Source organism: Panthera onca, chromosome D2, assembly GCF_046562875.1.
Source record: "Panthera onca isolate mPanOnc1 chromosome D2, mPanOnc1 haplotype 2, whole genome shotgun sequence".
Taxonomy (NCBI): Eukaryota; Metazoa; Chordata; class Mammalia; order Carnivora; family Felidae; genus Panthera; species Panthera onca.
Genome location: NC_138349.1, coordinates 56,564,106 through 56,586,530, shown reverse-complemented (window position 1 = coordinate 56,586,530; position 22,425 = coordinate 56,564,106). Strand labels below are relative to the sequence as shown.

The 22,425-nt window shown below is 40.7% G+C and overlaps 1 protein-coding gene across 1 annotated transcript in view; it reads right to left on the bottom strand.

Annotated features, from left to right (window-relative positions):
• Positions 1 to 21,007, bottom strand: part of PPA1 (inorganic pyrophosphatase 1) — a 29,901-nt gene extending 8,894 nt beyond the window's left edge. The window contains exons 1-6 of the mRNA XM_060642534.1: positions 20,828 to 21,007; positions 17,747 to 17,805; positions 6,174 to 6,227; positions 5,179 to 5,298; positions 2,690 to 2,776; positions 1,424 to 1,550 (exon numbers count right to left, since the gene is read on the bottom strand). Coding sequence (XP_060498517.1) covers positions 1,424 to 1,550; positions 2,690 to 2,776; positions 5,179 to 5,298; positions 6,174 to 6,227; positions 17,747 to 17,805; positions 20,828 to 20,891 — 511 coding nt within the window. The 5' untranslated portion in view covers positions 20,892 to 21,007. The remainder of the gene's footprint in view (positions 1 to 1,423; positions 1,551 to 2,689; positions 2,777 to 5,178; positions 5,299 to 6,173; positions 6,228 to 17,746; positions 17,806 to 20,827) is intronic.
• Positions 21,008 to 22,425: the final 1,418 nt, after the last annotated feature.

The window sequence follows — 22,425 nt, the reverse complement described above, 5'->3', positions numbered from 1 at the left end:
AGACAGCACCAATTCTGTGCTGTTCCCTCTTGGGTTTGGCTTTCCTAACCAGCCCGGCAGTCCTGGTGTTGTAGCAAGCATGGAACCCCAGGCTTACTTTCGCGGGTTCCCACAAACTAGCAGGGCGATCTGGCTATCGGGGCTCCACAACGACCAAGAGGATCAGTGTGTCTGAACTGACTGCTTTAGTGGTAAGTAGTCCTCTTCCATGGCTCTGTGCGTATCTCTCCCAGAGGTGTGGCTAGTCAAGAATAGCACACCTGAATAGCACACAAGAATAGCACACTCTGAATAGCAGAGTGAAGAATGGCACTAGCAATGCCAATAAACTCTTCAGATTATAACAGATGACAGACAGACACTATCTTAGGCTGACTTGGAGGGAAAGCTGCATGCTATTTGCAGCATGGGGCCAACCGCCCAGAGAAAGTTTTCAGTACTCCAAGAGCCTCTACTGCAGGGCAAAAGGCCACATACATGTTTTAGGATTCCACGTACAAGAAATATCCAGAATCGGGAAATCTATGGTGACAGCAGATTAGGGATTGCCAGGGCCTGGGAAGAGCAGGGGATAGGGAGTGACTGCTTAGACATAGAGTTTTCATCTGGAGTGATGAAATGTCCTGGAACTAGACTGTGGTGATGTCGTGTGACTTTGTGAATGTATTAAATGCCACCAAATTGTACACTTTAAAATTGTTAAAATGGTAATTTTGTGTTAAGTGAATTTTACCACCAAAAAAAAAAGGGGGGGGTGGGTAATGAAGTACTGATACATGTTACACTGCAGATGAGCCCTGAAAACATTATGCTACGTCAAAGAAGCTAGACAGACGCATTAACATACAATCCCATTTGTGTGAAATGTTCAAAACAGGCCAGTCCATTAAGACAAACAATACATTAGTGATTGCCAGGGACTGGGGGAAATGGGAACAGGGAGTGGCTGCTAATGGATACAGAACTTACTGTTAGAGTAGGGAACACGTTCTGGAATTAAACAATGGAGACAGTTGCACAACAGAGTGAATATATTAAAAATCGTAGAATTGTACACTTTAAAATGATGAATTTTGTAGCATGCAGATCATATCTCACTCAAAAAAATTTTTTAATAAATAAATAAAGCAAGAGAATGCTAGTATGTATGGAAGGAAAAGAGAAAAGAGTAAACACAAACTACCAGATTTTTCCTTTCCTGGAATGAAGGAGAAAATTTACTCAATTACTAAGTTAATTACTAAGAAGTTCACTGTGCGGAATAACAGTGCTTTGTCAAATGTTTTGCTTCTCCATTCTTTAACAGTTTGAAGGCGTGGGCTTATTCCTTAGTGCTTACTGAAGGTAATTCTGTCTCTACAGGTTAAATCTGGTGGGGAGTAAGATTTAGATGTAAAGACTTTAGATATTCAGATTTCCTTACCATTGTAATTGGCTGCATCAGGATCATCCACGTTAATGGCAATGACTTTCCAGTCGGTTTCCCCTTCATCGATCATAGCCAGTATGCCCAGAACTTTCACACTAATTATTTCACCTCTTGCACATACCTAAGAGTCAATAACCACAGTTAGGACAATACTACAGAATGAAACTTTGGAAGAGAAGTTTTACTTGGTAGATAACAGGAAATAAGGAAGATGCCAAGTTTCTGCAAACTTACCATAAAATGGTTTCTTTAGGCAATTTTTAAAAAGCTAAACAAGCAGATCCCTGTCTTATCAAAACTGAAAATAAGTACCCTTGGAGGCCCTAAGAAAATCAGTAACGTAGTTGAGGATAATTCATATTTTTTGAGGTGTCATTGATTGGGCCAAAAAATAAATCCTCCATAATATGTTTCAAACACATATTTAAATGTGCTTTCTTTACTTTTTATTTTATTCAAACAACTGAATTAGGCAAGTCAAACAATATGATTTAACTTAATGAGTTAAAAAACTGAATGCCAACTTTCTTTTCGGTTGTTAACTATTTCCCTCAGCCTGAGCAGTATCGTAAGGAAATGATAACTACAGTCGTGATGTTAGAGCTGCCCTACTTGATAAAGAAATTCTGACCATAGATCTCCAGCTCCTGAGGTTAGCTGACACGGGTCGGTTCACTGACCGTTCCGAGTAAGTCGGCAAGGTTTGCCTTGTATCGAGATGAAGTCTGCCTCCTGGTACTCTACCTGTTGACTAGTCATCTGCCTGCCAAAGCAAATGCAGAACACAACTGCTTCTTCTGCATGCGTGTATACATACATTTTTTTAGACTAAGTTTATTTTTTTTTTATTTTAAATTTTTTTTTTAACGTTTATTTATTTTTGAGACAGAGAGAGATACAGCATGAACGGGGGAGGGGCAGAGGGAGAGGGAGACACAGAATTGGAAGCAGGCTCCAGGCTCTGAGTCATCAGCCCAGAGCCCGACGCGGGGCTCGAACTCGCGGACCGCGAGATCGTGACCTGAGCTGAAGTCGGACGCTTAACCGACTGAGCCACCCAGGCGCCCCAAGACTAAGTTTAAATGCACACATTATAGTATACAAATGCTTAGCAGAACTAGAAGTTTTAACTTATCAAAGAGACATCATTATTTCACTAATATGCATATATTTTATTCACGATATTTTTTAAAGTATGAACTGTGTATACTTCATTACTATCATCTTGACACTACAGAAAAACATTTCAGATTCCCTTACCTTGCTTCCAATTTCACACACATCGATTGGGTCATTGTCACCACAACAGCCAGTGTGTTTGTCATTGTGTCCTGGGTCTTCCCAAGTCTAAAAATTAAATTAATTAATTAATTAAAAATTTAAAAAAAATTAAGTCTGAGAGTATATCATTTCTATACAAGCTACTGACAAAGTGGATCATATTTGCATTAAAAGATAACAGCCCATGAGTCTTTCTACAAAAATATGAATCTTCAGCTATTTTTTTTCTCATTTTTAAGAAATTTTTGATTTACATCTAAGAATCTTCACTACACACAGTAATTTTAATTAAATGCTAGGACCCTATTATGCTCAATATGCTATATACACTCAACTAAATATTCTATGCTAAATACGCTAAACTGAATTTAAGATTTCTTATTTTTGTTTTCTGTTTTTTTAAGTTTAAGTGTTTTTTAAATTTATTTTGAGAGAGATATAGAGAGCAAGTGGGGGAGGGACAAAGAGAGGGGGAGAATCCCAAGTCAGGCTCCAGATTGTCAGTGCAGAGCCCGATGCAGGGCTCAAACTCACAAACCTCAAGAGTCAAACACTTAACCAACTGAGCCACCCAGGCACCCCTAAATTTAAGCTTTAAAACAGATGATACTTTTTTTAAAAGTTTATTTATTTATTTTATTTTTAGTGATCTCTATACTTAATGTGGGGCTTGAACTTACAACCCCAAGATCAACAGTCCCATGCTCTACTAACTGAGCCAGCCAGGTGCCTCAACAATAATCCTATTTGAAACAAACAAAACCCAACCACCTAATAGTTGAGACAACACGCAACACAAATACAGACCCAAATATTTACTTGAAAAATACATTAAAAGAAAAGTGCTTTGATGAACTTTTTGTACTCACTATCTTCTATGAACTAGATTTTATTTAAAATAAATTTCCAAAACAGAGGTAGGTAGACAGTAATGCTAAAAGGGAAATGAGATGTTCTGATGGTAAGTGTCATCACCAACCAGGAGCCAAGGCTGAAAAGCTTAATCAGGATCTACTGGAGCTTTCAATTGCTAGCTTTATTTCCTGAATCTCTGCAGAGATCTTACAGATGGCTTGTGCTTGCTTGGATGTTTAAAATGTACTTATTGTTCTAGTTATTTTCTCCCTCAATCTAGAACATATTTCTTGGCTATTCAGCTGGAATAAAGGCAAAAAGATAAAAGTGAAGTGGGGTAAACAAAGACCAGATCCAACAAAGCCAAATCCAACCTCCAGAAGAATAAGTATTTCAGCAATGTTTTCCCAGATGGACAATATTTTGAGGCTAACTACTAAATGAACTGGAATGCAAGGTGAAGTGCTATAATTAAGGCAGACAAATGACTTCGTGATTACCAGCTCAGTTTGATCTATATTTTGGTAACTTACAGATTGTTTCACAGTAGACTCGACTTAATAGACTTAATGGTTAATAAAAACAAACCATTTATCAACAGGAAAAAGTAAATTGAGTATTTCATGTAAAAATCCTAAGTACCACAGGCATTAGCCTAGCCAAACTGGAATTAAATATCCATCATTTACTCATAATAGACATGATTCTAGTGATTCTTCATTTAAATATTAAATAAGAGCCTACTATACACACTGGCATTGTGCTGGGATAAATTGGTATATAATACAGACATCCTCCCTCCTCAAAGGTGTTGTCTGTTTAGGAAAACAGAACCGCATTATTACTTTACCACAAAAAGACTGGCATTAAGAAGAAGAAATCAGGACTCTCAACATGAAAGCTTACCTGTGCCAGGCTCCTCACAATAGCCATATGAGCTAAGTGCTCATAATCTCAGAGAGACTGGCCTCAGGGAGGAGGAAAGAGAGGCAAGTTAGGTGAGCCAGCAAGTGGTGGACATGGGATGTGGTGCCAAAAATCCATGCTTTCAACCACTAGCCTACACGGTCCCTCTTTGCCACTCATTCCGTAAAGAAACAAAGCATACGGTTTACAACCAGTCCATATAGAAAGATAGATATTTCAGAAAAGAACTTTCAAATGTGAATTTAAATATCATAAAACATTTATCTTCAGTTTATTTTGAAAATGAGTTTATTCAAGGAAGTATTAAAATAATTACTCTTGGGGCGCCTGGGTGGCTCAGTCGGTTGGGCGTCCGACTTCAGCTCAGGTCATGATCTCACACTCCGTGAGTTCGAGCCCCACGTTGGGCTCTGTGCTGACAGCTCTGAGCCTGGGGCCTGCTTCGGATTCTGTGTCTCCCTTTCTCTCTGCCCCTCCCCTGCTCATGCTCTGTCTCTCTCTGTCTCAAAAATAAATAAAAACATTTAAAAATTTTTTAAAAATTAAAAATAATAATTACTCTTATGTTGGTAAAATCTACTATGGCATAAACTTTCTGCAGGTGTTTAAATCTTTTCCACTAACAGCTATAGGTTAATTTTTTGTAAGCTAAAAAGTACATTTTTAGCCACTGCACAGATACATACCTGAGGGATAGCACCGTAATTCCAGATATATCCTTTATAAGGGAACAGATTTGCAACGTAACGGAGTTTTCCTTTTTTCACATCTTGTTTAATTGGGTTTAAAGGGTCCTTTGTAGCTATCTGAAATAAAAAATTTCAAATTATTGTATATTTGGATATAAAATACTATTCAAATAACGATTTGAGGAAATGAATTATGGAATGCATATCCTGTAATTCCACTTTAATGAAGTATTTTGCCTCTAACATTTTTATGATTTGATATAAAAGTTTTTCCATAATCAGCCTTAAATTGGAAAACTTATTTGAGGTACACAGGAACTATCAAGAAGGGTAAAAAAACACTAAAAAAAAAAAAAAAAACCAAAACCCAAAATTTACTTATTCAAGAAAGCAAAAAACTAAAATTACCTGGAATAAAAATCCTAACATTTGAGACATGTTTTAAGATTTGTATTAAAAGGGCAAAATAAATATTATCCAACTTAGGCTTTCCTTAAAACATTTTAAATTATTCAAATATTTGAGTGTATATTACATGCAAAATATGGCTACTGTCAAAAAGCTTAATTAGGTGATATAAGAAACGTAACAAATATCCACAACAAAAAGCCGAATCTATTAGGAGTCATCAGAAAGAAATTAACGCAACAGAAATTCCAATACAATCACAGGTGGCTGGGGTAACTAAAGAAAGCCCGGTGACTCCATGGAGGAGTCGTTGATGGATTTAAAGGGAAGAACACAGGAGAAACAGGTAATTCTAGGCTTTCAGAAGCCAGAAGCAAAGGTGTGGGGAGGACAGTCTGCCGCTTCAGAGCCCAGGGGGAAGACTGGCAGGCAGTGGGCGATGCAACCTAACCGGAGAAGAGATTGGGACCAGCAAGAAGAAAACCTTAGGCTTCAGCGGTTGAACCCTCAAGCAAATGCAAATCAGTGTGCTTGGATCAAAATTAATATCCTAAGTCTGATCATCAGTGTAAGGAGAAACATACCTCCATTTTTGCATTCGACCAGCGCGGTACTTCAACTACCATGTGGAACACGTCCTGAAAAACACATAGAAGGTGAAATGGTCACAGGAGCTAATTTGTTCTCTCACCCCAGTGAGCGTTTCACTGGTTTGGCCAAAGTTAAACTGTTCATTGTATTGGATCTTTGAAGTCAATAGGCTTTCAACACAAGTCAGCCAAAAAATCAGACCCGGGGCACCTCAGGGGCCTAGTCAGTTAAACATCCGACTCTTGATTTCGGACTCTTGATTTTGGACGATTTTGGCTCAGGTCATGATCTCATGGTTCGTGATATTGAAGGCGCTTTCTCTCAAAATAAATACATAAACTTAAAAAAAAAATCAGACCAAATATGCAAAGTAACTGTAGAATTAAGGTGGTGGGTGTATTCTTGTCCAATCTGTAATTCTTTCAAATTTTTGTGTGTTTAAGTAAACATAATAAATTTTTCATAATAAAATGTTGGGGGGTGGTGGGAAGAATGTTACTATAAAGAAAGGAAATAATTTTTAAACATAACAGAACTTCTATCTCCGAGGAAGACCATCTTCAAAGAGATCATCTCCAAAGCCCATTTGCTTCCTCCAGTGACACTGCAATTGCTCAAGATGTTTTCAGAACTCCTCTTTCAGTGGCAGTTTGGAAGACAAACCCTAAGTCAGTTTACTTACATTGTCATACGTTAGTTTGACAGAGGAGGGGAAGATAGAGAGGGAGACACAGAATCTGAAACAGGCTCCAGGCTCTGAGCTGTCAGCACAGAACCTGATGCCGGGCTCGAACCCACAAACTGTGAGATCGTGACCTGAGCCGAAGTCGGACGCTTAACCTACTGAGCCACCCAGGCACCCCAATAAATAAAACTTTAAATGGTCAGTTTTTCAGTTTATAGCCTTGCAAAAGGTATACACGAGGCCAAATTTGCAATTATTCTTTTATAAAATGTGTATTTTTTAAAGTGGATTTGAAATGAAAGTCACTTATGGGGTACCTGGGTGGTTCAGTCGGTTGACCGTCCAACTCTTGATTTTGATTCAGGTCATAATCCCAGGGTCATGGGTTTGAGCCCCATGTCGGGCTCTGCACTGAGTATGGAGCCTGTTTAAGATTCTCTCTCTCCCTCTGCCCCTCTCCCCAACCCATGCTCACTCTCTCTCTCTCTCAAAAAAAACATTTTTTTTTCAGTGTAAGTCACTTAGTTACACGTTTTAGAGTTATTTTTCTGCTACTCTGCACCAAAAAACAAAACAAAAAACAAAAAACAGAGACTGATAAGCTACAAAAGCATAAGTCAAAGGTTTTGAGCCAATGATTACTGTGCTGTTACTTTTAACCAAGCAGAAAAGCTAGAGCTTACAGTCTCAAACTTCTGCCCTTTATTTAAGTTCTTGGTCAAACTGAGGGAGACAAGAAGATTTCATGCGTTTCTGCTTCAAGCCTCTTAACACCTACTTGATATAACATAAAATCCACAAAAAACAGAGATCTTAAAATCCAGGACTGAGTTAAGTGCTCTATCCATGTTAAGTGATAATTGTGTGGTTTAGAAAAAGTAACACATTGTTCATGGGAAGACCCAATCTTTGATTCAATTTCAAGATTTAATCAAAGAAATGTGATTTCTTTTCAAGAACTGCATCTATCTCGTACCACACCTCAAGTATTAAAATGAAAGATCTATGTGTCTACAAGCAAGTCTGGACTTTAAGTTTTCAGCAGCAATACCCTAAATGTTCACAAGATGGAGCTGTTACCACATGAAAGAGTAACTGAGAAGTAAAAACAAAGAGATCAGTAAATTAAAAAAAAAAGCATTACCAAATGAATAAATTACCTCAAGAAAAAAGGTAGCAAATAGGGCCAAAATGTACAAATTTGAAATCTGGTAACTATATTGAACATTTTAATGGAATAAGTGATAAATGCATATAGATCCTCAAAAACCACTACCTAATATTACAAACCTACGTAACTATAATGGAAAGCAAGTAAAGAAAGAACATTAAAGGAAAGAAAACATCTTTCTGAAAATAGTTAAGACAACTCCACTGCACAGAGGAATTCCAAAAGCCTGAAGGTTTGGTGCTTTTTATTTTTTTATTCTTTAATTTGTTGTTGTTGTTGTTGTTGTTGTTTAATGTTTATTTTTGAGACAGAGAGAGACAGAGTGTGAACAGGAAAGGGGCAGAGAGAGAGGGAGACACAGAATTTGAAGCAGGTTCCAAGCTCTGAGCTGTCAGTACAGAGCCCGACATGGGCCTTGAACCCATAAATTGTGAGATCATGACCTGAGCTGAAGTTGGAAGCTCAACTGACTGAGCCACCCAGGTGCCCCAGTTTGGTGCTTTTTAGGAATTAGCTAGGCCAAAAAACAGCAGGGAGGATCCTGCAAAAAGCCTCAGAGCCAAATCATTCATGTTCTCTCAATAATTAATTAATTACTGGGTGCCACTGTTGGGTGTTACTTTCCTAGGCACTGAAGACTAGCAGTGAACAGAATAAAAGCTCTTTTATTTTTTAATATTTATTTTTGAGAAAGAGAGACAGAACATAAGCTGGGCAGGGGCAGAGAGAGAGGGAGACACAGAACCCGCAGGAGGCTCCAGGCTCTGAGCTGGCAGCACAGAGCCCGACGCAGGGCTCAAACTCACAGACCTCGAGATCATGACCTGAGCTGAAGTCGGACACTTAACCAACTGAGCCACTCAGGTGCCCCATAAAAGCTCTTTGAACTCCCTCGAAGTTAGATTTCCAAATCCAGGCCTCTGCATGGAGCCCTCAGGCTACAGTGGGGCTGGGGTGCGGTGTGGGGGGTGTGTGTGGGTGGGGAGGGTGGGGTTCATAAACCTGGGGGAGGGAACTTACCTGTAAAATGAATGCTTAGCACACTTTTAAGTGTATGTAGATGCCCTAGTGAGTACTGTGCCTTTTTTTTAAAGCAATGAACTTATAGGAGCTTTTAGTCATTACGTACCCCATCAATGATCACAACAGAAGGTATTAAGTATGTTGATATAAAAAGGAGGGGGTTCATTCTTTAACAGGAACTACTACTGAGGAGTAGCTCGTTTCTCCTAGAGGCTGCTACAATTCAGGGAGTTGTTCAGGTGAACAGTGATCCTTAACATTTTCAGGGCAATATAAGAAATCCAACCAATTCCACTGCTGGAAGCACTTTTACTGTTCAATTATGCATTCTAATTGGAACTCCTGTGCACTGCTGGTAGGAACGTAAAATGGTATAGCCACTGTGGAAAACCGCGGTTCCACCAAAAATAGAGTTACCATATGACCCAGCAAGTCCACTTCTGGGTATATACCCAAAGAACTGAAAGCAAGGTCTTGAAGAGGTATTTGTACACCCATGTTCATAGCAGCATTATTCACAGTATCTAAACCATAGAAGCAACCCCCCAAAAAAGGAAGGAAATTCTGACACATGCTGTAACATGTGTGGACACAACTTGAGGCCATAAGTGAAATAAGCCAGTCACAAAAGGACAAATACCGTGTGATTCCACTTACATGAGGTATCTAAAGAAGTCAAATTCATACAGAAACAGAAAGTAGAAGGGTAGCCGCAAGGGGGTTGGGAGGGGGGAACGGGGAGTTCATGTTTAATGGACATGAAGTTTCAGTTTTGAAAGATGAAGCGAGTTCTGGGGCGCCTGGGTGGCTCAGTCGGTTAAGCGTCCGACTTCGGCTCAGGTCATGATCTTGCGGTTCGTGAGTTCAGGCCCCGCGTCGGGCTCTGTGCTGACAGCTCGGAGCCTGGAGCCTGTTTCAGATTCTGTGTCTCCCTCTCTCTCTGACCCTCCCCCATTCATGCTCTGTCTCTGTCTCAAAAGTAAATAAACGTTAAAAAAAAAAATTAAAAAAAAAAAAAAAGATGCAGCGAGTTCTGGAGATGAAGGGTGGCAAGGGTTGCACGACAATGTGAATGTATCAATACCCCTGAAGTGTACACTTAACGATGGTTAGAACAGTCAGTCTTATGTTACGTGGATTTTACAATTAACAATTGGAAAAAATTATGCATTCTTGTATTTCCAACATTTATGCATTTAAAATACTGAGACAAGACTTTAGGGCATTTAGTACTACCCAGTTACAAATTCATGCCTTCTTTCTCTAATCCTAACTCGTTTCAACTATTACTTAGCTCAATCCTGGATTGAGAGGAGAATCTCTTCTCCACTTCTAGTCTGCTTTGATTCTAAATCCCCGCTCTGGCATCAAGCTCTCAGCTCCCTATTTATAGTTTCAGAGGAAGAAAGGGGTTAGTATCCCTAGTGGGATGATTTGGATAAGCCTGTAGGAGGCAGAAGAATGGCAAACTATAGCTTTAGCTCTGACTTCCGAAAGGCAGAGACCTAACAATCACTCTTCCCAGCTTTATAATCATTTCATAAGAATGCCAGTGTTAAAGGTGTTCAAATTCTAAGGAGATTGGAAACTTAAGCCTAAACTAATTATATCATTCCATTAAATCAAAAAGTGTAAATAAAAATATTTTAGGGGTAGGAGACATGCAACCTATATCTTGATTAGTCTTTTACTTTCACTGATTAAACAGGAATATTTCAGTAGTATGGTGATCAGGGGTTTCATTTCCAAACCGGTTAGTTTTCTTATGGATCAAATTAGTAGTCTAAAAGTTGTTTACTAATGAACAGGCCATGGCTATTTGGTAGGCTATTATAACTAGTGTAGTTAAGTATGTGTATATAGGGAGCATTTAATTATGTCCCATCACTGAATCTTAGTAGTAAAGTTAAATGCGTCTTTATTGGGAGACCTATGAACACCTTAAGACTTATGATCAGTTTCCAACACTGGATCCAAAGCCTAGTGAACATGAGATGCTATATTGCAAACTTACATAAGTGGCTTTTAAATCAACATTTTCAAGTTGAGCCACCATGTATCCCTCCAGATAACTTCAGGAACCAAGTAAATGCCAGACTTGGGAAGAAATACAAAAATCACTCTCTGATTCCATCGTCCTTCCTTTTATTTTCCGTTTTGCAGTAAAATTTGCAGAAAAACGGTGGTGGTAGAGAGGACTTTCTTCTAAATTCATCTCGAGATTACTCAACAAGCAAGAAGCTAATAAAAAACAAGGGCAGCTTTTTTTTTTTTTAACTTCTAGAACAGTTTTGTAGTATAAAATCCCTATCAGAAAAGCTCACATAATTAACAAGGAAATGTTCCACCTGCAAACAGGTACTTTTGAAAAGATGTACTAGATTTAATCCTGTCTGAGGTTATTATACCTTATTAAGTGCTCACCAAGTGACAGTGGCTCTTAATCCTTAGTTTTAGGTTTGGGCTTCAGTGTCAGTTTTTTATTACAGGATATACTCTAAACTATTAAATGCAAATGGATTCCTCCTTGTGCACTGTTGGTGGGAACGTAAATTAGTGCAGCCATTATGGAAAACAGCATGGCGGTTCCTCAAAAACACTAAAAATGATTCAATGAAATTTGCTTAAAGAGTAGATCTTAGGGGTGCCTGGGTGGCTCAGTCAGTTAAGTGTCCGACTGTGGCTCAGGTCATGATCTCACTTTTATCACTTGTCAATGAAATAATTCAGGAACCCATTTACTTTTTCTTTTTAAAAAACTTAATTTCTTCAGCTTTATTGAGGTATGATTGACAAATAATCATGTATTCAGGATGTACGATGTGAGGTTTTGGTATATGTGTACATTGTGAAATGATCCCCCTCATCAAGGAAATTAACCTCTTCATCACCTCACATATTTACTTTGTGTGTGTGGCAATACTTAAGTTCTACTCTTTTTTTAAAAAAAAAATTTTAATGTTTATTTTTGAAAGAACGAGAGAGAGAGAGAGAGAGAGAGAGAGAGAGAAAGAGAGAGAGCGCATGAGCAGGGGAGGGGCAGAGAGAGAGAGGGAGACACAGAATCCCAAGCAGGCTGTAGGCTCTGAGCTGTCAGCACAGAGCCTGATGTGGAGCTTAGACTCACAAGCTGTGAGATCATGACCGGAGTTGAAGTCAGATGCTTAACCGACTGAGCCACCCAGGCACCCCCATGATGACAAAGAATTTTGAACATAGAACCTTTCCCAGGAAAAATGCACATTTACACCAAATCGCAGTATCACAGAGTTCACAGAACCTCAGAAACCCATCCGTGGCCATTTGAGGGCCTCGGGGCCACCAAGAATGCCTGGACTAGAAGACTTCTGAGCCTTTCCAAAGAAAAAAAAAGCTCTTACTCATTTCCTTTGAACGCTGAGCAAAAGAAAAAAAAAAAAAAAAAAATCAAGCAAGCCTTTTTGTCTGCATTATTAAAGAGATATCTACTGTAGAAAATTAGGAACATATAAAAAGTACAAAGTAAAATCCACCTCTCCTACATATCCATAATCACTCAAGGAAGTGGAACACAGTGGTTAAAACCGCAAGTTCTGAGCCAAAATGCCGGGTTTCAAGCATGACACTACTGCTTATAAGCTCTAGTGGCTGATCCTGGACAATGGGGCTAATGAAAGAACCTAGCTTGGAGAATGACGTGATGGCCAAATGATACAATCCACAGAAGGGCTTTAGCATAGTGCCTAAGGTTACAGGAATCATTCAATAAATATCAACAATAATTTTGGGCCTTTTTTAAAATAATGATCTGTAATGAGGGTTCATCAATAAGCTCTATACACAGAATCATGGGACGTCAACATAGAATGTAATCTAAAACACCCACCAAGATGAACATGGCTCAGAGAGGAAGGAATTTGCTCAATAGCATTAAGCCAGTTAGTGGTAAAACCAAGACTAAAGTCAAGATTCCTTACTCTTAATTCAGTGATTTTTTTTTTTTTTACCCTATAAAATAGAGCTCTGAAGGGCTAAAGAAACAATCAGTCATTGTGCTCAACATCATCATCCTATTTGGTTGGTTACTGTTTACTGAGACTTTCCTATAAAGCCAGGCATTGTGGTATGTTATATGCATATTTAATCATCCCAACTTTACCTTTTCAACGAAGTTGACAGACCACAGAGATTATGGTTAGAATATCTGTTATCAAAATTTAGTCACCTGAATGCTCACTGGAGAGGGAAAAAGTAGGAGTTAATTTTTAGTTATGACAGGCTGATTAAGCTTAACGGTCATCAGTTCCCATCTGTTCCCGGTTCTAACTTTGGTTTAGAAAACATGAAACCAAAGATAAACAAAACAAAAATCCAGAAAACCCATTCTATATACGTACAAAGCTAGGGAAGAAAACAGTGTTTAATTAATTCAGTGACATTTTAAAAACTTCCAGTTAAGGAACTGTTTATAAAAAGAAATCGAAAATTTGAAACAAAGCAAACCCCGGAAGGAAGGAAGTAATCAAACAGGCATCTGCTTGAGTAGATCTCTTCTAAAGGGCTCAGGTACAGCGAAATAGTATCTTCAAAAAGAATAACATGAGAGCAGGGGGCGCTTGGCTGGCTCAGTTGGTGGAGCATGGGACTCTTGATCTTGGGGTTCTGAATTTGAATCTCACGTTGGGTGTAGGAATTGCTTAAAAATAAAATCTTGGAGGGGCGCCTGGGTGGCTCAGTCGGTTGAATGGCCGACTTCGGCTCAGGTCACGATCTCACGGTCCATGAGTTCGAGCCCCGCGTCAGGCTCTGTGCTGACAGCTTGGAGCCTGGAGCCTGTTTCGGATTCTGCGTCTCCCTCTCTCTGACCCTCCCCCATTCATGCTCTGTCTCTGTCTCAAAAATAAATAAATGTTAAAAAAAAAAAAAATTAAAAAAATAAAAATAAAAATAAAATCTTGGAAAAAAATGATACACGACTGCAGAAAATATTGTTAAATTTCTGAGGCATCAACCTATTTGATTATAAGCTGAAGTTTTAGAAGAGGAGAAAAAAAAAAAAAAAGTTCCATATTTACATATTCTCCCAACAGTCACCTGGAAAACAAATAGAAGCCTATATTGTTAGAACAAATATTTAACATCAACGTTTAAGATACAGAACAAAAACAATGCCAAACTTCTAAATCTAAATATCAAGTCATGATATTTGAGCACTTGAAGATTTAGATAAAAGTTAATCCACCATTTCACACCGTTTATGCTATGTTCTGGATTGTAAAAATTTCTCTTATCTAAACAGTTTTATGTCAGAAGACACCCTGAGCCACAGGTATTTTTATATCTGACCCCAAAATAGACCCAGAGCAAAGGACAAAATCCAGTGAGTCCTTGCCTTTGCCTTCTTCCACCGAATGGATTTGGAAATAATCCAGGCAGGGTGCTTGAGTCACATGGATTCCCAGAACTGGCTGGCTTGATTACCTAGTGGCTGTCCACATTGAGAGGTCCTGACATAGAGCCGAATATAAGCCTTTGGGCATTTTTCCTCAGTAGAGTGGTAAGAGTTGTGTGAAAGATACATTCCCTCATTATCTCCCTTTGAATGACTGACCATATTAGAGATAAAGTCCACAACCACACACTAAAAATGGATTTACATAAACTTAATAACATTGGAACTAAAAAAAAAGCACACTCTTCTGTAACCAATGGAGTTAATCAGATCTTTTATTTAGGCTATAATCCAAAATAATTTCTGTGTACCACACCCTTTTGGTATTTTGTATATACTAAACTTCCTTAAAAACAGAACAAAACAAAAGAACTCTTTCCTGCTTCTCAGACAGGAATCTGAAATGCTGAAGTTCACTGACGTCTGGACCACTAGTGAAATCCAGAGTTGTTGTAAGAGATTGTGTTTCTGAGCCAGCTCAGGGCGGTGCAAAGGCACAGTTTTCATTTGAGTGATCCCAGATTATAGCCCAAATCAGTCCCACACAAGACTCCAAGGAGTTGCAGAATAATCTGAGTGAAGATGTTTTACATAGCACCAAAATGTAGTCTCAGTTTCCTATTTTGGGGTAACTTGAAGCAGTAATAAAACTGGGCACCGCAACTATTATGAACATTCTGATCCTTGGCTAGAAAATCATAGTTTATATAATATAGAATATTGTATCAGTTACTTATAGCTATGGTCTGCATGTTTGTGTCCCCCCAAAATTCATTTGTTGAAATCCTAACCCTCAATAGTGATTGTACACTGGGTGGGACCTCTGGGAACTGTTTAAGACACAGGGGTGGAACCCTCATGAATGGCATTAGTGCCTTATAAAAGAGGCTCCAGAGAGATCCTTAGCCCTTTCTGCCACAAAAGTACATAGCTAGAAGTCCATGACCAAAAGAGGGCCCTCACCCAACCATGCTGGCACCCTGATCTCAGACCTCCAGGCTCCCTGAACTGTGAGTAAAAAATGCATGTTGTTGATAAGCTACCAGTCTATGGTATTTTGTTACAGCAGCCCAAATGGACTAAGACACTTATAAACACACACACACACACACACACACACACACACACACACACACACAAAATAGCTCTAAGTCAAGAAAATATTTTTCTTCCTTAGCAAATCTACATGTCAAGTGACTATCAATAAACTTTCAGTCATCATTTTATACCTCTTAACTACTCAAAATGGTGTGAGATATTACTGGAAAGTACTTTGATATGCATACTAATTACACACCAAACTGATAATCAAGTCAACCAAATGATGCCAATTCAAGAGGAAGGAAGGATCCTGCAGCTCATGCCAACTCCCAGGAAATCAGACATAACAAATTAGAGTTTCTGAATAAATACAACTTTGAGAATCCCACAGGAGAACACATGCCAATTAGAGGTCCCTCCTGTCAGCGTGGCACATAATTGACCTTAGGCTATTTGCTCTACTATCTCCTGTTGGAGCCCAGCACAAGGAAGCTCCTAGGAAGCAACACCTTGAGTTGGGATTTTCTGCCGATGCTCAAGTTGTCAGTCTGGAACTGGAGCAAATTTCCTGGTACAAGTTCGGTGAATTTGCCTATGTCTCTCTGATAGTCAAGTACAGAGAAACAGTAGGACTCAGCATATACACGGAGAAGATTTCATCTATAATGGTATTCTAGACTTGCACTGGAATGCGATGTTCGCATGTATTATGTATTGGCATTTAGCCAAGGAAAATCAACAATCTATGTGCAGTGTTTAGAACTCAAAAAAATTTGTGTTCATCGTGAATCATGCTTCCCGGTTGGACAAAAAGAATTTTTAAAGGGTTAAAAAAGCAGCAGGCATCCGTCCTTGTGTCAGTTCCTTGTGTCAGAAGTACAAACTTCTCCTACTGGGAAGGAGGCTAAAACAAGCACTGAATAAAAAAAATAACAATAACTATTTCATTTTGTAAAAATAATCCATGCTCATTGTAAAAAGATTAGAAAATATAAAAAGACAAAAATGAAAATAAAAATCAGAAAGGGTCACTAGCAATTCTTACTTCCAAAGGACCACAAACACTTTGGAATATATCGTTGTAGACATTTTTTCCTAGCAAAGTAAGATTCTTACCAACTTGTGGTCAGCCTATCAATTTGTGCTAGATTTCTTCAGCTCACTGGTGTGCATACTAACAGACACCTCTTTTTAGAAGTCTGTAGACTTAACCTTTATTAACACTGTACTTTTTTTTTTATTATACAGTTTTTTAATGTTATTTATTTTTGAGAGAGACAAAGACAGAATGCGAGTGGGTCAGGGGCAGAGAGAGAGGGAGACACAAAATCCGAAGCAGGCTCCAGGCTCGGAGCTGTCAGCACAGAGCCCGACATGGGGCCCAAACTCACGAGGTGTGACATCGTGACCTGAGCCAAAGTCAGTCACTCACCCAGGCGCCCCAACACTATTTGCATCTTAACTCTAACAGTCCACTGAAAGTACTGAATTTTCCTATAGGAAATTATATCACTGAATAATATAGTTTAATTTTTGTAAATAAAATAGTTTATTTTTGCTGTTTAATAAATATCCCACAACCCAAATTTTGTGCTGGCTACCTGGTGTATTTTATTTTATTTTTAAATGTTCATTTATTTTTTGAGAAAGCGAGAGAGAGCAGTGGAGGGGTAGAGAGAGAGAGAGAGAGAGAGAGAGAGAGAGACAGAGAGAGAGAGGAGACAGAGGATCCAAAGCAGGCTCTGCACTGACAGCAAAGAGCCTGATATGGAGCTGAACTCATAAAACATGAAATCATGACATAAGCCAACGTCACTTAACCAACTGAGCCACCTAAGCGCCCCTACCTGGTTAATTTTAAAACCACTTATGAGAAAAAATAAAAATTAAAAATAAATGAATAAAATTAAATTAAAATTAAAACATAAAATAAAATATAAAATAAAATAAAATAAAACCACTTATGAGGTACTAAGATTTAGTCCCAAGGACAGCTTTGAAACATTTGTTATCTGTTCCTCTACTCCTTCCCCAAATTATAATTGCTTCTTTAGCCAAATAATCTGGATTTAAGACTGACTTCTTAGTCAATGTACCTTGAATCTGCAGCACAATGAGGCATTTTAAGCACTTATGAAGACGTATAAGAAAATCCATATGTGGAATTAACTGATCTGAGTAAAGAGACTATGTTTAAATGGTCAGGACATCTTACCTTATCCGCATAAATTGGAACATCATGAAATGGAGATATATACTGTCCTTTTTCATTTTCTGCAAAATGAATTACAAAAAGTCGTTAGTTCTTTTGCTAATTGCATTTCCAGATGCATTAAGTACACATTTTAAAAAACACTTAAATTTTTTAGAGTCATTTTAGGCTTACCATAGGATTGAGAAAAAGATACTGCAATTTCCCATACACACCCCGTCCCCAAACTTGCATGGCCTTTCCCATTATCAACACCATTCACCAGAATAGTGAAGTAGACATTTTTTATTCCCACATGAGAAAAGCTGGTTGTATACTTTACCTTCTGGATCCCTCCAAGATTGGGTTAACTTTTAATCCTCTGCTCTCCTTAGGAGTCTAACAGATACTAACCTCTATAACAAGGGCAGGGGCTGTCTTACATACTTTTGTATCCCCAGACTCTAGCAGTGCCTGGCATACAAAAGGCTATCAAATTGTTTTGGACTGATCTTACATCACTTAACAGCTTACATAGCTAATGAAACAGTTGGGCTTGGGGGGAAGGGAAGGGACCAATTTGTTGAGTTATAAAACCATGTTGTTTTAGGCAATGTTCCAGGAAGACAGACAGATTATATTTCTTAAGGATAATCAAGTTCCAATAACCCTTTCACAGGTAATTTCTATATTCTAGAGACTTAACTACCATATCCAAAAAGCAATTTCAAAACTTTCTTACAGGGGTACCTGGGTGGCTCAGTTAGTTAAGATTCAACTTCGGCTCAGGTCATGATCTCACAGTTTGTGAGTTCGAGCCCCACGTTGGGCTCTGTGCTGACAGCTCAGAGCCTGGAGCTTGCTTTGGATTCTGTGTCTCCCTCTCTCTCTGCCTCTCCCCTGTTCACGCTCTCTCTCTCAAAAAAATAAATAAACATTAAAAAAAAAAAACAAACAACTTCCTTACTATTCTTTAGGAAACCTAAGGGTGAACCTATACCCCTTCACATTTGAAAACCGAGGTGGAATACGAAAAACTGAGCAGTGACCAAAAATTTAAGTATTTTTTAAAATGTGTACTTAATGCATCTGGAAATGCAATTAACAAAAGAACTAATGACTTTCTGTAATTCATTTTGCAGAAAATGAAAAAGGACAGTATATATCTCCATTTCATGAGTCCCATTACAATCCCTTCACAGTCACCTGTGACTTCACAGTCCAATCCACTATCAGTTTTAAAGAGACTGACAAATATAACACTATAGAGGTAAAAAATCTTCTCCTATTAAGGAAGGGTGCTAAGAAATCTATGATTAAAAAACCTTGGGGCGCCTGGGTGGCTCAGTCCGTTAAGCGTCCAACTTCGGCCCAGGTCATGATCTCACAGTTCGTGAGTTCGAGCCACGCGACGGGCTCTGTGCTCAGCTCAGAGCCTGGAGCCTACATCCGATTCTGTGTCTCCCTCTCTCTGCACCTCCCCTGCTCGTGTGCTCTGACTCTGTCTCTCAAAAAATAAATACATGTTAAAAAACATTTTTTAAAAAAACCTTAAAATTATGTAATTACATAATCAGTTCTAATCATTGGTATTTTTTAAGTCCCAGAGAGTTCCATCTGATAAAAAATTACATTAGCCAGTGTCAAAGTCAAGGAATGGCTATGGTCTTCCACAACGGCCATCAAATTCTTGCTACCATTACGTAACCTAAGTAAAAACTGTGCAAATAAATACAGCTTGAAGTCAATTAGCCAATCATCTTTCCACCTTCAAACTTGAGAGTCACCGCTCTAAATCCCTCCTACAGAGAGATCCTAACTACATAAAAAATAGTTCAGTGAATTATTAGTCAAAAGATCCTACACTGCCCTTATTTAAGTCCAAAATTACATAAAATGGGGAGTCCCATCCTTCCTGGATTTTACATGGTAATCTTTAGCTACATGTGTAAACCTGAGTTCACTTTCCTTTTCCTCCCGCAGCAGGTTACTTTTCGCTAGGATCTTAGTGCATTCTCTCCGTGTTCCCATTGGTCCCCTCCACCCGGCAATTTCCTGCCTGCCCTTCACACATCACCGCAAAGATTTGCTGCACCTGCCCATTTCCTTCCGAGTAAAACGGCTCTTTACAGTTAAAACAGAAACGCCTCTACTGACACATTTTCGAACGCCTTGGCTCTCTCCAGTTATCTATTCCTAGTGGCTTGGGCAGGGGGGGGGGGGGGGGTAGAGATCAAGATAAAACCCGAGGTAGCTTTCTTTCCTCCACCTGCAAGACAAAAGGCGGTGGGCGAGGGAAAGCGGAGCTCCATCAGCCCGCAGCGTGCAGAGCTCTAAGTGCAGCTCCAGGTGTGGACCTGGGGTAGGTACCCCCCCAGATGTCGATTCCCTGCCCAGGGGTAAAAACTTGGCACTTTCTCCCTCGTGCTTTCTAGACTGACGTCACCTGTTTGACTTGAGGGAAACAGCTTTCTGTTTCAAGAAGGCTCATTCCCAGCATCCGCGCTACAGGGGAAACCTCCGCGGGAGAGAGGGGCAGATGCGCGACCGGGCCCTCCTGGAGATGGGTTCGGTCTTCCACTGACGGCTCCTGCTCCGGGCCTCAGTTTCCCCCTCTGCAGAACGAGGGGTTGGCTCTCACCCTGCCTGGTGCCCACAGGCTGAGCTACAGTTCAGGAATTAAGGTCCTTAGGGAGTCATCCCTCCACCCTGCCCCCGTTCCTACAAATCAAGCAATCCTCTTACGCAGATTAGTTTACCTCCTGACACCTTTTCTAGAGTGACTCAGTGGTTTCCCTTCCCATCAGACGCTGCCCGAGGGCACCTGCAAAACTAGCCGGGCCCGGGGTCGGGTCCCACCGCGCGTGTGAAAGAGAAAGACCGTCCCCGCGGTCACCCTGCCCCCACCCCGTTTACCCGTTTCAAACGGGACGTGTGAAATGGGAGGGCCTGGCCGGCCCAGGGCCCGGGAAGCCCAAGGAACCCGGCCCGCGCCCGGGACAAGGGGCGGAGCGCGGGCCGACGGCGCCCGGGCAGGAGGCGAGGCGAGGCCCGGGAATGAATGGGTTGGCGGGCGGGGAGGGGTCGCGGTCCGCCGACACTCACTGAGGAAGACTCGGTACTCGGGGGTGAAAGGCGCTGCGCGCTCCTCGCTGCTGAAGCCGCTCATGGTGCGGATGACGAGCCGCAGCCGCCGCCACAGAGCCACCAGCCTGCACGCGGCGCCGACTGACAAGGAGAAAGCTTCGCGCGTGCGCACCGGGGAGACTGGACTTGAGAGTGGGGCGGGGAACGGCTTTAAGCGGCCGACCCATCCCGCGCGCAGGCGCACTCCGCCCGGCCCGCCCGGCCCCGCGCCCCGCCCCGCCGGCCCCGCCTTCGCGGACAGCCCCCCTGGCTCCTAAGTTGGGCCACGTGGCTAGCCGCGATCCCTGGCTTTGGCAGTGTTCTTTCCGCCTCCGCCCCGTGTGCTTTAGGGTTCTGTCTGACCGAGGACGGCAAAAGTCCAAGTTCTCAGCTTGCACCAGCTAGGAATGGACTAGAGAGAGACCTCTCCTTCATCGTGCACACAGGGAACTCACCTTTCTCACCTTTTCCTCTCACCGCCTCCGCACCCCTCCCCCCCCCCCCCCCCCCCCCCCCCCCCCCCGCTGTCCCAGAGTAATTCCTGGTCTCAAAAGGCGTTCTGAAGTCACAGGCTTCATCAGACATGCCCTGCCTTTCATCTTAAAGGTGTGCATTTTAAGCGAATTTGAGGCATATTACTAAGCCCCTGATGACTACCAGGTGAGTAACCAGCTCCACCATTTTTTAGTGTAGGAGAGCAGGCAAATTGCTGTTAACCTTTCTGACTCAGTTTCTCATTTGGGAAGTGGAGAGTTAATAGTAACTGTTTCCTGCGTTGTTGGAATGATTAACTGAGTTGATACATGTCAAGAGTCCGAGGAAGAGGGACACCTGGGTGGCTCAGTCGGTTAAGCATCCATCCGCTCAGGTCATGATCCCCCATTTTCATGAGTTCGAGACCCACTTTGGGCTCTGAGCTGGCAGCACAGAGCCTGCTTGGGATTCTCCCTCTCCCTCTCTACCCCTCCCCCACTCGCGCTGTCTCTGTCTCAAAATAAATAAGTAAAGTTAAAAAAAATGTTTTTTAATACGTAAAAAAGAGTCTGAGGAAGAGCCTGGCTTGTTGTAAGCACTCTGGAAGTATGACTTGTTATTTCTACCCTCCCTGGTGAAGAAGGATTTACTCTGCCCCCCTTCCTTGCTCAACCCGCCCTAGGTCCCCCAGGGACTTTTCAGATGTAAGCACTGGGAAAGTCCAGGCATGAGTTCAGAGTCCCTTGAGCACATTGCTCTCAGGCATAAGTTCTTTGGACCTTGTTTTTCAACTGTTGAGTCAGGCCAGACCCCAACAGCTAAAGTCTGATTGCCTGATTGAGGCCCCTGTGTGGTCAGTTAATTGCATCACTTCCCAAGCCTATATATTAAAAAAAAAAAAAAAAAAAAAAAAAAAAAAGCATATTTCAAAATCCAAATTATAAATTAGGAACTGACCATTCACTATTTGATTATATAATAATGAGTAGTTCTTTTTTTAAAAGTTTGTTTATTTTTGAGAGAAAGGGAGGGAGAGCAAGGGAAGGGCAGAGAGAGGGAGAGAAACCCAAGCAAGTTCCCCATTGTCAGGCGAGGAGCCTGTT